We start from the raw sequence: 16,664 nt of genomic DNA, 5'->3' as shown, positions 1-16,664 counted from the left end.
TTTCCTAAAGAAAACAATTCATGTCCACATCTGGGCCTCCAGAACTCTCTAAGAAGTTATATCGTGTCAGAACTGTGGATCTTCACTTCTCTCCCCTAAGGAAAGCATACTGTTAAGATTATATAAAAAGTTTCATATTCAATTACTTTATGAAAACTTGCAGATTTCAGCTTTTTTCAAGATACAAACGAAAGCACAATTTGTGTTTCATCTATCTGTATTTCAAAGGAAGTATTTACATTTAGTTTTATTAATTAACCTAATCTTGGCCAGGCAAGGTGCCTCATGCCTGTAATCCTAGCACTTTGGGAGGCCGAGGTGGGTGGATCACCTGAGGTTAGGAGTTCAATACCAGCCTGGCCAATATGGTGAAACCCCATCTCTACTGAAAATAAAAAAATTAGCTGGGCGTTCTGACGCCTCTAATCCGAGCTACTCAGGTGACAGAGACAAGAGAGTCACTTGAACCCAGGAGGCGGAGGTTGTGTTTGCAGTGAGCTGAGATCCACCACTGCACTCCAGTCTGGGTGACAGAGTGAGACTTGGTCTCAAAAAAAAAAAAAAAAATTAATCTAGCCTGCTACCCCCCAGGCAGTTTCCTACTTTAGTGCTGGAAAAACAGATTTTGTTTATATTATTACCAGAAGTCTGAAATTTTAGGTTAAAAAATGCATATATTTTAACAAAAATTTAAATTGTTCTATTTTTTTATAGTAGTTTAAAAAAGCTTTATTGAAATGTAATTCTCATATCATAAAATTCACCTTTTCTTTTTATTTTTTGAGATAGATTATTGCCCAGGCTGTAGTGCAGTGGCACAATCTCAGCTCACTGCAACCTCCGCCTCCTGGGTTCAAGTGATTCTTCTGCCTCAGCCTCCCCAGTAGCTGGGATTACAGGCACCCACCACTACGCCCAGCTAATTTTTTTTTTTTTTTTTTTTTTTTTTTGGTATTTTTAGTAGAGACAGGGTTTCACTGTGTTGGCCAGGCTGGTCTCAAACTCCTGACCTTGTGATCTGCTCGCCTTGGTCTCCCAAAGTGCTGGAATTAAAGGCGTGAGCCACTGTGCCTGGCGAATTCACCCTTTTAAAATGTGTAATTCATTGATTTAAAAATCTGTACATTCATAGAGTTGTGCAACCATCACCACAATCTATTTTAGAACATGTTCATTAACCCCAAAAAATCCTGTGTCCATTAGCAATCACCCTCATTTCCACCCGCTAAGAAGCCAGTAACTACTTTCTGTCTCTGTAGACTTACCTGTTCTTCTGGCTTCATTCACTTGCCATAATGTTTTTGAGATTCATCTGTTTCAGCATGGTATCAGTGCTTTATTCCTTTTTATTGCCAAATAATATTCCATTTATGGCTATAGTTTTAAATGCAGTATATAGTATAGTTTTAAATGCAGTAGTTTTCTGACAGTTTTTCTGAAAACCAAAAAATACAGCCTAAAAATTTTGTTAATTACGTTCCACTCGTGATGCCTATTAAGCATTTTATGCTGCTCATTATTTTTTTTAATAGCACATATACTGCATGTATACATGGGAGATACTCAGAGAAATGAGTGAATCTCCTGTGTTACTTTCTATCTAAGCAACTTTGTAAAATTTATCTTAATCATATATAATAATCACTGGTTTCCATATTGTTATTAGTCAGTATTTTTATTAGTCAGATTCTTAGCATTGGAAAATGTATGTAACAGTTTTTCACACATAAAGATGTAATAATTATTTGTAAGAGCATGCTGAAAGATGTTCGGATCACAATTCTATTTTAAGTTGTATTTTATTACTTAGGTCTCATTAAAAATTTAACTCTTCAGTCAGAGACAGATGTGCTTGTTTCTTGACTTTTCAGGTCTGTAGCTTCTTATTTCAGTCTTATTTCATAGTTTGCCAGGTATCAGGAAACAAAGTGCTAAAAAATAGGCAAAATGTTTGTCTTGTTTCCTCTCTAGTAAATGATTTAATGGGGGAAGAAGTTGAAAATACAGGTTAAAATGAAATTGTGTTATCTATACATTTCAGTTTTTATGTTAAGTCCTTTGGGATTATCTGTTTATATCTGAAGAAATAACTCTGATGTTTGGAAACTTTATGTACTATGTTTTTTAAATCTGAATAGCTCTACCCACCACCCTGTCCTTGAAATTCACTAATTAGTTTAGGTTATATTTCTATTTTTCCCCCAAAAAATATTTTGGATTTTAGATAAATCTTCTTTGATTAATTATTATCTTCTTTGATTAATTATCATTAGATTTGTGCTTGGGTCTTTATTCTCAGATGAGATGATGTGGAAGTCTGAGTCCACTCTTGCCTTTCTCTTCCTAATTACTTTGGGTTCTCTGAAAAGATCAGTTCCTGCTTTTCTCCATTGATGTAATACTTTTTCTCTAGAACAGTATTTTTCAGACATTTTTGGCAAAAGATGAGTTTTTATTTACTTTTTTCAAATGTCTAATCTACTATGAACTAATACCTCTGTAAAATACAACCAAACTTAATTATTTAAAAAAAAAAAAAGAATGCCCTCCTGAAAAAAACACCTAGTGCAAGATTATTGATCATGTGTCTAGATATCGTAACAATGTCAAATTGCTGTCAGAGCTTCTCAATGCTTACTCAACTTCTGTACTTACTTTGTCACAGACTGGCTTGTCAAACCAATTTCAGAGTAGCATTGCCCCTAATCAGCAGTTCTCAGATGTTGTAGTCCCAAGACCCCTTTTACTCCTAAAATTTGAGGACTCAAAAAGACTTTTGTTTATGTGGGTTGTATCTAATGTTATTTAAATTTAGAAATTAAAGCTGAGATGCAGGCATAGTGGCTCACGCCTGTAATTCTAACACTTTGGGAGGCTGAGGTGAGAGGATTGCTTGAGCCCAGGAGTTCAAGACCAGCCTGGGCAACATAGCAGGACCCCATCTCAGTTTCAGAAAAAAAGAAGGAAAAAAATTAAAGCTGAGAACATTTCAAAATATTTATTAATTTATTTAAAAATAAGAATCTGTCATAGGCTGGGGCCAGTGGCTCATGCCTGTAATCTCAGTACTTTGGGAGGCTAAGGCAGGAGAATCACTTCAGGCCAAGCATTTGAGACTAGCCTGAGCCACATAGTAAGACTGCCATCTCTGCAAAAAAAAAAAGCAACAAAAAAATTTATTAATTAACTGAGCATGGTGACATATGCCTGTAGTCTTACCTGCTCAAGAGGCTAAGGCACAGGATTGCCTGAGCCCAGGAGTTTGAGGCTGCAGTGAGCTAGGATCATGCCACTGCAGTCCAGCCTGGGCCACAGAGTGAGACCATGTCTCTAAAAACAAGAACCCCTTACATACTATCATTAATTATATTTTTATGAAAAATGACTATTTTGTTAAAAAGTTAATGAGAAGAATTTTTTTTTTTTTTTTTTTTTTTTTTGAGACAGAGTCTTGCTCTGTCACCTAGGCTGGAGTGCAGTGGTGCGATCAATTATTTGTGGTGATTTTTACAGTAGCTATTAATTCTGTAACTGGTGGGTATTGGAACGTATCTTTGGACAATCCAAACATACGAGTTTTAATGGGAGTAATACTGAGGAACCTGGGTTAGATTCCCATTTTTGGCAAAGTAGATGTGAATGCTTATGTTCTGAAATGGTTAATAAGAATTTTTACTTACAGGTGCCCGAGAATATCATGTCCAGTTTTTTAGCAACCAGCCAGAGAGGGCATGGGTTCATGAAAAACGGGTACGGGAGTATAAAGGTCATAAACAGTATGAAGAATTACTGGCTGAGGCAACCAAACAAGCCAGCAATCACTCTGAGAAACAAAAGGTAACTAACGTGTTAATATTATTTACCTAGTATGGTTTTTAAAGAGCTTAATAACTTAGAAGAATTTTTCATACTTGAATTCAGACAATTATTAGAATCCTTTTTTAAAACCCGTTTCAGCTCAGTTTTAATCATAATGGCAAATTACTAGTAAGTTTGTAAGTACACCAATGAGTTTTATATGTCATATAAACAATGTATAGTACTATTAAAAACTTTAGCTGTCTGCTTAATACAATATTGGATTCTATCATGAGTTTCATTAATGTGCATAAGATATACCAGATACTAGTGAAATGTGGATTTTGCCAGGGAATTTTTACTTTTTTCTATTTCAGCATGTTTCCGTAATTTCTTTTCATTCTTATTTAACAAAATTGTTTTATGAAAGTAAAGTTTTAAAAATATTTAATGAGTGCCTGTTGTGAAACAGGTATGGTTTTAAGCATTTTACATATATTAACTCACTTATTATTCATAACAACCTATATGAGGTAGATACCATTATTCCCCTTTTTACAGATGAAGAAATTGAGGCTCAGAAAGCTTATGTAATTGGTTCAACCAAGATCACACAAGTGATGGAATCAGGAAATATATTTGATGTGGTGGTGGAGATTTTAGAATTTTGACATGAACTCTTGGTAATCTGGTTAAAATTTTAAACTCAACTAATTTTAGTGTGGGTCTCTTATGATTCAGAAATTTGTCATTTTTTACACTTGAAAAACTAAATTTTATAACAGAATTTTGATTAATTTTATGAGACTTACATTTTACAGATTTATAGATCAGTATTTGACATATACTATCTCATAGTTTTATTAACTAATTTCTGGCTACATCAGTCTAGCCACCTGGATAATTCCTAATTGCTTTGGCCATCTCACACATCTTTATTCAAAGTATTTTTACCCCTCTTGCCAATCTGAAGTCTTCTGATCAACCCTGGATCTAGAGACCTATGGAAACTATAATTCCAGGTCTACCTTTTTTCTCATCCATGCCTGTTCTCCTTTGTCTTACTAACTTTCATTTGTTCCTTGGGGCTCTGTCCTTTCACTTCATTCTGTCCCTGCATGCATTGTGGTTCAAACTCTGCCAGTAGCTTTGTTGTGATCTCTGTAGCACCCCTGACTTGCCCTCTGCCCTAGATATGGGAGAGAATTGGGAGTTTCAGGGCATCATTTTTAATGATAATAATCATTTCTGTCATCATTGTTCTCTTTTCCCTCATTATCACTAGCTTTTTATGTATATGAAAGGAGAAGGATGTCTCCCTCCTGGGGGCCTTGTCCAGCAGAGTGATCAGCAAAGGAAGGATATAAAAGAGAGGCGATCCTCATGTTATCTAATACCTATTTATCAGAATTATGGAGATAGAATATTCCACTTGTTTGACCAAAGAACCTGAAGATATTTATGTAGACCTGAAAAGATAACAGGATCACATGGGAAATACATGTCAATTTTAATGTACCTATTAGAGTAAAGCATGTCTGATAATCTCTATCTTTTTTAAAGATTCGGAAACCCCGACCTCAGAGAGAACGTGCTCAGTGGGATATTGGTATTGCCCATGCAGAGAAAGCATTGAAAATGACTCGAGAAGAAAGGATAGAACAGTATACTTTTATCTATATTGATAAACAGCCTGAAGAGGCTTTATCCCAAGCAAAAAAGAATGTTGCCTCCAAAACCGAAGTTAAAAAAACCCGACGACCAAGATCTGTGCTGAATACTCAGCCAGAACAGACCAGTGCAGGGGAGGTGGCCTCCTCACTCTCAAGTACTGAAATTCGGAGACACAGCCAGAGGCGGCACACAAGTGCGGAAGAGGAAGAGCCACCTCCTGTTAAAATAGCCTGGAAAACTGCGGCAGCAAGGAAATCCTTACCAGCTTCCATTACGATGCACAAAGGGAGCCTGGATTTGCAGAAGTGTAACATGTCTCCAGTTGTGAAAATTGAACAAGTGTTTGCTCTTCAGAATGCTACAGGGGATGGGAAATTTATCGATCAATTTGTTTATTCAACAAAGGTACCTCCTTTTTTCGTGGAGTTTTTGGGGGGATGGTATTTTAAAAGTGGTCAACCTTGGCATTTAAAACAATGACCTTGGCATAATTTAAATACCCTTTCTACCCACTGAATTTGAAATATACAGTCATTGTACTCTGTGGGCAAAAAAGACAGGCAAAAAGTCTATGTTTTTCTTCTTTTTTCCCCCTTCTTTTGTGATATTCCCATCTGTAGTAGATTAGTCTTGAGCTGTGCAGCCAAAATTGAGCTTAGTTCCCTAAAGTCATGGAAAAAAACTGGGCACTTTGCCTGTTTCTAGTTTGTGTAGTTAGCTTTTCTTAGTTGCAAAGTGTGCTGCTTATTAAAATCATTTTTGTCAATTATATGAATTAACCATTGTTATAAAAGCCACTGTAATAATTGTACCTGCTGACCTGTTTGGTTCCACCAGCAATTTTGTTAGATTCTTATTGGCTTGGGATATCTAACTGCCTTTCAGAGAAATCCCAGAACTGTGTTCGTTCTGTAACAATTAGCTGTGGCAGTAACTTGGGTAACGGGGTAAAAACAGCCTCTGCAAACTGTGTGCCTTCATCAGTTTGTCCTGGGCCTCCATTTAGGGCACTTATACTTTAGCCTGAAGACTTTAAAACTCTTCCATAATATTGGTGGTATTTATTCCATATACCTCTTCACTACCATCCCATCCCATACCACTGTGTTGAGTTTGTGATTTTGATTTAGTTGCATTTCATTCATGTGTATTAAAGAATTCTATGCTTATTTTTTCCTAATATAGTCATATGCAGATTAATTAGTTAAACACAGGTATGCTTAATTAGTAATGCATCTTCCTAGAGAAATGTTAAGGGTGCTCTTTTAACCTGGTCTGCCCATAGGTTCAACTGACTTCAGTTAAGGGCCAAGCCACCTGGAAAAACTTGAATTGCAGTCCCCACTTGGTTCTCTTGAGAGCAAATGTATATTTTTCATCTTTCAAATGGCAAATGAGTATGTTGCATCTTTTTTGAGTACAAATTGGCTTTATTCTTGGAGCTAGTTTTACTACTTCTGAATGTACAAGTCAAACTGTCACCACCACCCCAAAGAATGCTATTTAAAGGAAATTCAAGATGAAACTGATCTTTTCAAAATGAAGGCTCTAAAAATACATGCATGTATATATTTATGTTTATTTTTTTCCTTTTTAAAAGATGAGGTCTCGCTCTGTGGCCCAGGCTGGAGTGCAGTGGTCGATCATAGCTCTCTGCAGCCCCAAGGGATCTTCTGCCTTGGCCTCCCAAAGCACTGAGATTACAGCCATGAGCCACTGTGCCGGACCTTTTAATAATTTTTTGTAGAGACATGGTCTCACTATGGTGCCCAGGCTGGTCTTGAACTCCTGGCCTCAAGCTGTTGTCATGCCTCAGTCTCCCAAAGTGTTGAGATTACAGGCAGGAGTCACAGTGCCTGGCCAAAAAAATACATATATATTTACAAATCACTTATTTACTTCTATTCCATTGCATTAAAAATACCTAAAATGACACCTAAGTTAATTATACCTGCCTTCTTTCTGCTTCAGGTTACTTATTGGGTCACATTTTGGTCACCATGAGTGACATATTTCTGTATCTAGGGATATTCTTGTCTCTTAAGACATATTGGCATTGTTTTCCGTGTAATAGAGCACTTTACCAAATGAAAATGACTAGAGTTCTCTTACTGTGATATGTATAAAGACCAGAAAATATTTTGTTTTGATAGAAAATTGAGTGATACAGGTATATTTTTTAGTGATATTTATCACCTAGACTTAGACAAATATTCTGCCTCATGTGATTTTATTGTGCATTTAAAAATGTATCTTGGGCCGGGCGCGGTAGCTCAAGCCTGTAATCCCAGCACTTTGGGAGGCCGAGACGGGTGGATCACGAGGTCAGGAGATCGAGACCATCCTGGCTAACACGGTGAAACCCCGTCTCTACTACAAAATACAAAAAACTAGCCGGGCGAGGTGGCGGGCGCCTGTAGTCCCAGCTACTCTGGAGGCTGAGGCAGGAGAATGGCGTAAACCCAGGAGGCGGAGCTTGCAGTGAGCTGAGATCCCGCCACTGCACTCCAGCCCGGGCGACAGAGCGAGACTCCGTCTCAAAAAAAAAAAAAAAAAAAATGTATCTTGGAATTAGCTGGGCATGGTAGCACGCGCCTGTAGTCCCAGCTACTCGAAAGGCTGAGGCAGGAGAATTACTTGAACCTGGGAGGCAGAGGTTACAGTGAGCCAAGATCTCGCCACTGCACTCCAGCCCAGGTGACGGAGCCAGACTGCATCTTAAAAAAATTCTTTTTTGGCCGGTTGCGGTGGCTCACGCCTGTAATCCCAGCACTTTGGGAGGCCAAGGCAGGCAGATCACCTGAGGTCAAGAGTTCGAGACCAGCCTGGCCAACATGGTGAAACCTCATCTCTACTAAAAATACAAAAAAAATTAGCAGGGCATGGTGGCATGCACCTGTAGTCCCAGCTACTCGGGGAGACTGAGACAGGAGAATCACTTGAAGCCAGGTGGTGGAGGTTGCAGTGAGCCAAGATCACACCACTGTACTCTAGCCTAGGCCACAGAGGGAGACTTCATTTCAAACAAAAAAAATTTTTTTAATTAAAAAAAAAAGTGTCTTGATCACTTAATCAAATTGTTCTGATAAAGGCTAAGATAGCTTAATTGCAATCAAAGACCATATAAAATTTAAGTAAATTATGATCATTTAAAGCCATCTTTATAAGCCATGATGCCACTTGCCTGGTAATCACCTGTTTTGTTGTTTTTTCTTTTGCCTTATTTTAAAGGGAATTGGTAACAAAACAGAAATAAGTGTCAGGGGGCAAGACAGGCTTATAATTTCTACACCAAACCAGAGAAATGAAAAGCCAGCGCAGAGTATATCATCTCCTGAAGCAACATCTGGTTCTACAGGTTGGTATGAGTGAAGAGTATATATAGAGGTCCATTTTGAGAAATCCTTGTTCTGTTCTGCTATAATATGGTAGCTGTGTTCCTAAGAAACTCTTAGTTATCAAAAGTAAATTATATTTAAAAATCAAATTATAAAAGCAGTTACTTTAATAGGAAAGAATGGGTTAGAGGCTAGAGAACTTTATTCATAGCAAGTTATTTTTTGTACAAGAATTAAAATAATATGATTCTATAATTAAAAGTGTATAGCTATAAAAATCTATATCTATCTGAGTAAATACACCATTGATTATCTCTCTTTGCATAATAACAGCTTACTTTTCCTGCTCCATTAGCACACACATACCATTTCCTTCTTTACCCCTGTTGGAAACAAACTGGCAGATGCCAAAGCTCTTGTCATTATTCCTAGGTGTGCTAGATACTAGTAGCTGAGGGGCTTAGAGCCTAATTGTCCTAATGTAACCTGTTTTCTGATTAGCAGATACCATGAATTGAAAATCAAGCCATGTTATTCTTGCTTAAAGGAGAAGCTGTATTCAGTAAGATTGTGCCTTTGGAATGTTTAACTTTTTTTTTTTTTTGAGACAGAGTCTCACTCTGCCACCCATGCTGGAGTGCAGTGGCTCAATCTTGGTTCACTGCAACCTCCGCCTCCGAGGTTCAAGCAATTCTCCTGCCTCAGCCTCCTGAGTAGCTGGGATTACAGGGGAACGCCAACACACCTAGCTACTTTTTGTATTTTTAGTAGAGACAGGGTTTCACCATATTGGCCAGGCTAGTCTCCAACTCCTGACCTTCTGATCCGCCTGCCTTGGCCTCCCAAAGTGCTGGGATTATAGGCATGAGCCACTGCGTCTGGCCTTTTGTGTGTGTGTGTGTGTGTGTGTGTGTGTGTGAGAGACAGGGTCTCACTCTGTCATACAGAGTGGAGTACAGTGGTACGATCATGGCTCACTGTAGCCTCAACCTCCCAGGCTCAGGTGATCCTTTCACCTCAGCCTCCCAGGTAGCTGAGACCACAGGCGTGCATCACCATACCTGGCTAAGTTTTTGTATTTGTTGCCATGTTGCCCAGGCTGGTCTTGAACTCCTGGACTCAAGTGATCTACCCGCCTCGGCCTCCCAGTGTGCTGGGATTATAGGCCTGAGCCATTGCACCCAGCCAACATAATTTTTTTTTAGACTAATTTACTAAGGATTTTAGAATTTTAATTGAATGTCTGGTGGGTTTGGTTTATGTAAAAGTATTACATCACTAGTATTTATGTAATACTGCTTGCTTCATATAGCCATGAGGAAAAGAGTTAAGTATTAACTAGCTTGTTCATTTGGAATCTTAGTTTAGGAGAAAGGAGTTTGTTTCATTTTGTTCTTTAAAAATTTGTTTTGAGTCTAAGAAGCGACTATAGTAGAAAAAAAAAAGATAAACTATTTTCTGAACATATTTACAGACCCATATATGAGTTTGTTTGTTTTTTTTCCCACACTGACCAGCTGGGTGTCCTGTGATTCAATTTGATTCTCACACTGTTTCCCTGGTGTTAGAGTCCAATCCCTCAGGGTAAGGGCTTAACTCTCAAAGACTGCCCTGACTTCAGATGTCAGTTGCAAGTCTGGGGCTTCAGAACTTCTGACTGACCAGCTATAAACTGGAGGTTCTCATGACCCCCTCCTTGGGTTTAGTCATTTGCTAGAGCAGCTCACAGAATTCAGACAAGCCCTTTCCTTACATTTACTGGTTCATGTTAAAGAATATGGCAAAGGATACAGATGAACAGCCAGATGGAAGAGATGCACAGGGTAAGGTATATGGAAAGGGCTGTAGAGCTTCATGCCCTCTCTGCCCATGCCACCCGACAGGCACCTTCGTGTGTTCAGCAACCTGGAATTTCTCCAAACCCTGTAGCTCAGGGATTTTTATGGAGGCTTTATCATGTAGGCAAGATCAATTAACTCAGTCTTCATCCCCACTCCCCTTCGCAGAAGATGGGGAGTGGAACTTAAAGAAAGCATCTAATCATAGCTTGGTTTTTCTAGTGACCAGACCCCAACTAGGAACCCACCAAGAGTTGCCTCTGTAGAACAAAAAACACTTGTGTTATGCAGGAAATTCCAAGGGATTAGGAGCTCTGTGCCAGGAACCAGGGGTAGTGATCAAATATATATTTCTTATCATATCGCAGTATCACAGTGACCAAGTAATTTTCTGGATGGATCAAAGTCTTAAGATCTGAAGTGGTAATCTTGAATCAATAGTAACTCAGCAAACCTGTGATTGAGTGGCATAAAGTGTAAATATTTTTGTAAGGGAAATTTAAATAAAATTCTAATTATTAAAATAGCAAAGTAAAAACAATCATTGTTCACAAAAGTACTTGGGATAGCTTTCGATAAAAAGAAAATAATGGAAGCTGCAGGACAGGGAGAGGTAATGCCAGTGGAGATGGGGCACATGCTGGATGGGGCATTTTAAACAGCCTTTTTAAATATGGAATTGGGAAGGAAAGTTGAGTTAAAGAAAGGAGGGAGTGAATAGCAAAGTCCAGTACTACATTTGCAACTTGAGTCATTTCAAAATACTTTATAAAAAGATGAACTTACAATGTCAAAGGAATTGGTACATGGACTTAGAAGATTTCACATTAGCCATAATTGAGAATGTTCCCTTCTTTGAATATTAAAAGAATCTTTTGGCCTCCACTTTCCATAATTAGGTATGTCAGTTTTGTTACCTCTTTACACTAAATGATTAGTAATTTGTCTGAATTTAAATGGGATATCTGGAATAGGAGGATCTTTATGTGAAATCAGTTTCCTAAGGAAAAAGTAAATTCTTCCTATATTAGACTGATCTTAACTCAAATATTATGCTTTTATTTAGGATGGAGCTTGTTTTTCTTCTTCCTCTCAGTTACTGAACTTTTTTTTTTTTTTTTGAGACAGGATCTTGCACCCAAGTTGGAGTACAGTGGTATGATCATAGCTCACTGTAACCTTAAACTCCTGGGTTCCAGTGATCCTCCTACCTCAGCCTCCTGGAGTAGCTAAGACTACTGGTGCCTGCCACCATGCTTGGCTAATTTATTTTATTTTTATTTTTTGTAGAGATGGGGGGGTCTCACCTTGTTCCCCAGGCTGGTCTCGAACTCCTGGGCTCAAACGATCCTCCTGTCTTGCCCTCCTAAAGTGTTGGGATTACAGACATGAGTCGCTGTGCCCAGCCTGAGCATTTTCTTTTTATGTAGTCTTTTCATTGTAAGATTTAATTTCTGCTATGAATATTTCCTTTTTTTCTAAGTGGAAGGTTATACTTCTTTATATCTGGAAAAAGGCAGTATTGCTTTTTGCTTAAGCAGGCACATAGAATTTAGGTTGTAAATTAAGATTGAAAACTTAATTTAGGGCCGGGCATGGTGGCTCACACCTATAATCCCAGCATTTTGGGAGGCTGAGGCAGGCGGATCACAAGGTCAGGAGTTCGAGACCAGCCTGGCCAACATGGTGAAACCTCATCTCTACAAAGGTACAAAAAAAGAAAAAAAATAGCTGGGCATGGTGGTGCGCACCTGTAATCCCAGCTATTCGGGAGGCTGAGGCAGGAGAAGCACTTGAACCCTGGAGGTGGAGGTTGCGGTGAGCTGAGATTGCATCATTGCACTCCAGCCTAGGTGACAGGGAGAGACTCCGTCTCAAAAAAAAGAAAAAGAAAAGAAAACTGAATTTAGGGACTGGTGCTCTAAAGCTTTGAGCTTGGTTGAAGTTTGGTTAGCAGCCATGGTTGATAAGCATACTTTGTCTTTTTAAGTGACCATTTTGCTTTTTGTGAAAATAACTTCAGTAGTTGAAAAGTCAAAATAGAAACTTGTTCACCCTTCATAAACCAATTGCATCATCTCAGCTGGTGTTAACTGCTTAAGGAAATTATTGAGCCTTTTCTTAGTAAATTTCAGGGATATATAAAATGTTTGGCACTGTCACATTTTTGTCGTTTGAAGAATTGTACTTGTATTCACACTAGTTTTCAAAGCTATTTTCCAAACCCAGAAATGCTCACCTCCTGTTTCTTAGAACATGAATATAATACTCTTCAGTGGTTTTAAATTTATATGTTCCTTGGGTAACTTTCAGAATCATTTTAAGAAATCATGTTGCTTTATCCTCTCTAAGACAGTAAATCAAATATCTTCTGCTCTTCATGGTGTGATTATATTACCCTCAACACAAGTAAAGATTTTTTTTTTTTTTGAGATGGAGTCTGTCGCCCAGGCTGGAGTGCAGTGGCGCGATCTCATCTCACCGCAAGCTCCCCGCCCCGGGTTCACGCCATTCTCCTGCCTCAGCCTTCCGAGTAGCTGGGATTACAGGCAACCGCCACCACACCTGGCTAATTTTTTTGTATTTTTAGTAGAGACAGGGTTTCACCGTGTTAGTCAGCATGGTCTCAATCTCCTGACCTCATGATCTGCCTGCCTCGGCCTCCCAAAGTGCTGGGATTACAGGCATGAGCCACTGCGCCCAGCCTTTTCTGTTTTTAAGCAATTCCATTTTCATTTTTGCCCTCCCTAGTAGTATTTGAATATTGACACTTATACTAAAGTATGGATCTCTGGGATCCTCAGGTGGTTCTGGGAGGATAACATATCTGTTGTCTTAGTAAACATTTTTGTCAGTGTAAGGAGAAGAGTGAGAGTAAAGAAAGGAGCCAACACCTTTATTTGTGATTACTGTAAATCAATTAACCACAGCTCCAAAACAATATATTATTATCAGACTACCCACTCCTTCCCAAAAACAAAACAAAGTAGTGGCATCCCTCATTTTGGCTCTGAACTAAAGTGAGGGAAGTCATTTATACATAGCCAAGAGCAATGAAACCAGAAAATATAAAGGTTATATGAAAGGCTAGATAGAGCTTCTATCTGAGTTTATAGGTCTTAGTGGCTTCTTCCTATGGCAAGCCAGAGGTGACTATGATTTAGGAAGGAATATGTAGGTGGTCCAGGCACTGAAAACATGGAGAACAGCTGCATTGCAGGTATCATTCCTCCTCAGGCTCACAGAATGAAATCATTCCTGACTTAGTGTTATTTCAAGTTGTGTTCTTCAATTTCAGTTTTATCCTTTCCAAAAATGGGGTCCATGTGAGTTTTCTTCAATTTGCTTTTAAAGAATTGTACTCTTTAAAAATCTTTTTTTTTGAGATGGTGTCGCGCTTTGTCACCCAGGCTGGAGTGCAGTGGCACGATCTCAGCTCACTGCAAGCTCCGCTTCCCGGGTTCATGCCATTCTCCTGCCCCAGCCTCCCGAGTAGCTGGGACTACAGGCGCCCGCCACCACACCCGGCTCATTTTTTTTTTTGTATTTTTAGTAGAGACGGGGTTTCACCGTGTTAGCCAGGATGGTCTCGATCTCCTGACCTCATGATCCGCCCGCCTCGGCCTCCCAAAGTGCTGGGATTACAGGCGTGAGCCACCGCACCCGGCCTAAAAATCTTAATAGTTTGTTTTACAATGGTAAAACATGAAAAAGCTTGATAATTTGTTTCAGCTAGTTTTCCATGACTAATTATTTCCAAAATATAACAGATCCCTTGATAGTGAAATTAATGATTAGGTTTTGGTCACATTTTTGTGCCTTTCCTGCTTTTCCTGCTTTTGTTATTAATAACAATAGCAAAACTTATATAAGTGCAACAAGCACTGTTAACCATTTTACATATAGAATTAATTAAACTCCTTTGTTAAAATGCAGAATGTGTAGCACTGATTGAATTTTGAACCAATAATTTCTAATGCCAAGTGGGTAATAAAGTTATTTTTATGCATCCTTCAGTCCCTTCATTCCCTAATTATATTTACCTAAAGATGTTTATGTGCTTTTAAAACTAAACAATGTCTCTGCTGTTTTAGTTTGACTTTTTAATTTTTAAAAAACCAATCCCCCTTTATTTGTATAATTTAGGACCCTTTGTGAATCCCAGTCTCAGCTCATCAGCCTTCACAATTTGATCTGTTAAATAATTTATATGCTCCTGAGTATTTAGCAGATTTTAATGACTTTAATTAAAATTCCAAAAGTAATAGGTAAGAAAAGCAAATAATTTGGTCATATCTTAATTACATAGATGTCAAGGTATCCTTAAATGAGTTTTTGTTTGTGTGTTTAAATCATTTCTTAGGCTCAGTAGAAAAGAAGCAACAGAGAAGATCAATTAGAACTCGTTCTGAATCAGAGAAATCCACTGAGGTTGTGCCAAAGAAGAAGATCAAAAAGGAGCAGGTTGGCTTCCTACATGTAGAGAGTTAAAACATTGTATTTGTAAATGTTGTGGCTTACATTCCTGTCTTAAAAGAAAGAGAAACTTTCCCCCACACTGAGTTTCCTTTCTGGACTATCTTACGCTTCTGTCCCGGTGGGTTCCAGTGCTCAATTTTAATACAGCCATTCCTGTGATTCTGCTTCAAGCATTTTCACAGAAAACAGGCTTCAGGAGATGGGAAGCCAGTGGTGCAAGACTCTTAAAAACTACTTTACATTTATTTAGAAGTTTCTGTTATCAGCAAAATGATTTCATGTTTTTATGATTTTTATTTGGAACCATCATTGAGTTCCTTTTTTTTTTTTTTAATTTTGATTTTTGGTTTAAGCTGCTGGTATGTATTTTTTTTATTTTTAAACAAATCAATTTAATTTATATTCTTATATTTAAGAAACAGATAATCATAGATGATCTGGTTTTTCTGTTAATATCGCAGATTTTTTGGAATGTTATTTTCCCAGTGGAATATTCGCCTGCTATCAGGTTGTCAGATAAATAATATTTAGGTAAAAAAAGGTGTGTATGGGGGGTTGCATATTGACTGAAGTGTATTAAACCAGTGTAATCAATGTAGTAAGATTCATTTAAATGACCTTTTCAAAGAAAATTTTAGAAGCCATCCTTCTTTAAACTCACAATCAGATTTTTTCTTAATTTTTTAGTGAAAGGATATCCATTCTTACAGCCTAAATACCTGCCAGTAAACAAAACAAATTCTGAATAGAATTAGTTCCAATAAGTTTTATATTTTTTAAACCATTTAATATGGAAGAATGTGAGCTTTTCTATTTAAAATATTTCCTTCATCATTTTAAACTTCCAAATTTAAAAACTAACTTTGTGGGTGCTCTGTGGTATCACCAAGCAAGTGAAACTGTTTTTCCAGAATATTTAACTAAAATTTAAATCGTATACTAATTTGTCATTCATTTATCATATTAACTTTCATATTGCATACTTAGGAAACTATATTCCAAAAAATCTTTCTAAGCTCTTGAAAATCTATGGTATTCATTTCCAAAATGAAATTGTGATTTTGCCAGCTGGTTCCCAAATTCAATCTGTGACCAGTCAGTTTAAAACTAATAAGCAGAATGAGTACAAAAAGTGGGACAAATTGTTAATGCCACTGTGTTATAGTTAGTAGTAGAACAATACCAGTGATTGTTTAGAAGATTTTATATTTGTATTACTAATTGTATCTTATAAAAGCGTTTCTGTTGTATGTTTTTTTACCTGTTGTAAAAAAAATAAAATTTTTTTTAAAAAGCTTAGAACAATCCTTAAATATTTACAAAATGTGTTTCAACATTCATATTTCACCACATCTTAAAGAAACATGAAATTCAATTTATAGCTTAAACAGGAACTCCTCCAAACAGCCTGATTTCTCTAATTCCAATGGTTCAATCCTCAAATTACCACGTGTTTTACATATACATTGGCAGAATAACTTCTGATCTCGCTCTCCTAATGTAGGATCAAGACACTGTTCATAAGACACTCAAGAAA

General features: G+C 37.6%; 1 protein-coding gene across 7 annotated transcripts in view; it reads left to right on the top strand.

Annotated features, from left to right (window-relative positions):
* Nucleotides 1-16,664, top strand: part of NSD3 (nuclear receptor binding SET domain protein 3) — a 113,194-nt gene that overhangs the window by 51,382 nt on the left and 45,148 nt on the right. For all 7 annotated transcript variants that reach the window (XM_030937443.1, XM_010385282.2, XM_030937442.1 and 4 more), the window contains exons 5-8: nt 3,683-3,837; nt 5,362-5,877; nt 8,704-8,830; nt 15,012-15,112. In XM_030937443.1, coding sequence (XP_030793303.1) covers nt 3,683-3,837; nt 5,362-5,877; nt 8,704-8,830; nt 15,012-15,112 — 899 coding nt within the window. The remainder of the gene's footprint in view (nt 1-3,682; nt 3,838-5,361; nt 5,878-8,703; nt 8,831-15,011; nt 15,113-16,664) is intronic.

This window comes from Rhinopithecus roxellana, chromosome 9 (assembly GCF_007565055.1).
Source record: "Rhinopithecus roxellana isolate Shanxi Qingling chromosome 9, ASM756505v1, whole genome shotgun sequence".
Lineage (NCBI taxonomy): Eukaryota > Metazoa > Chordata > Mammalia > Primates > Cercopithecidae > Rhinopithecus > Rhinopithecus roxellana.
Note: the sequence above shows the minus strand (reverse complement) of the source record. Positions and strands in the feature narration are given on the sequence as shown.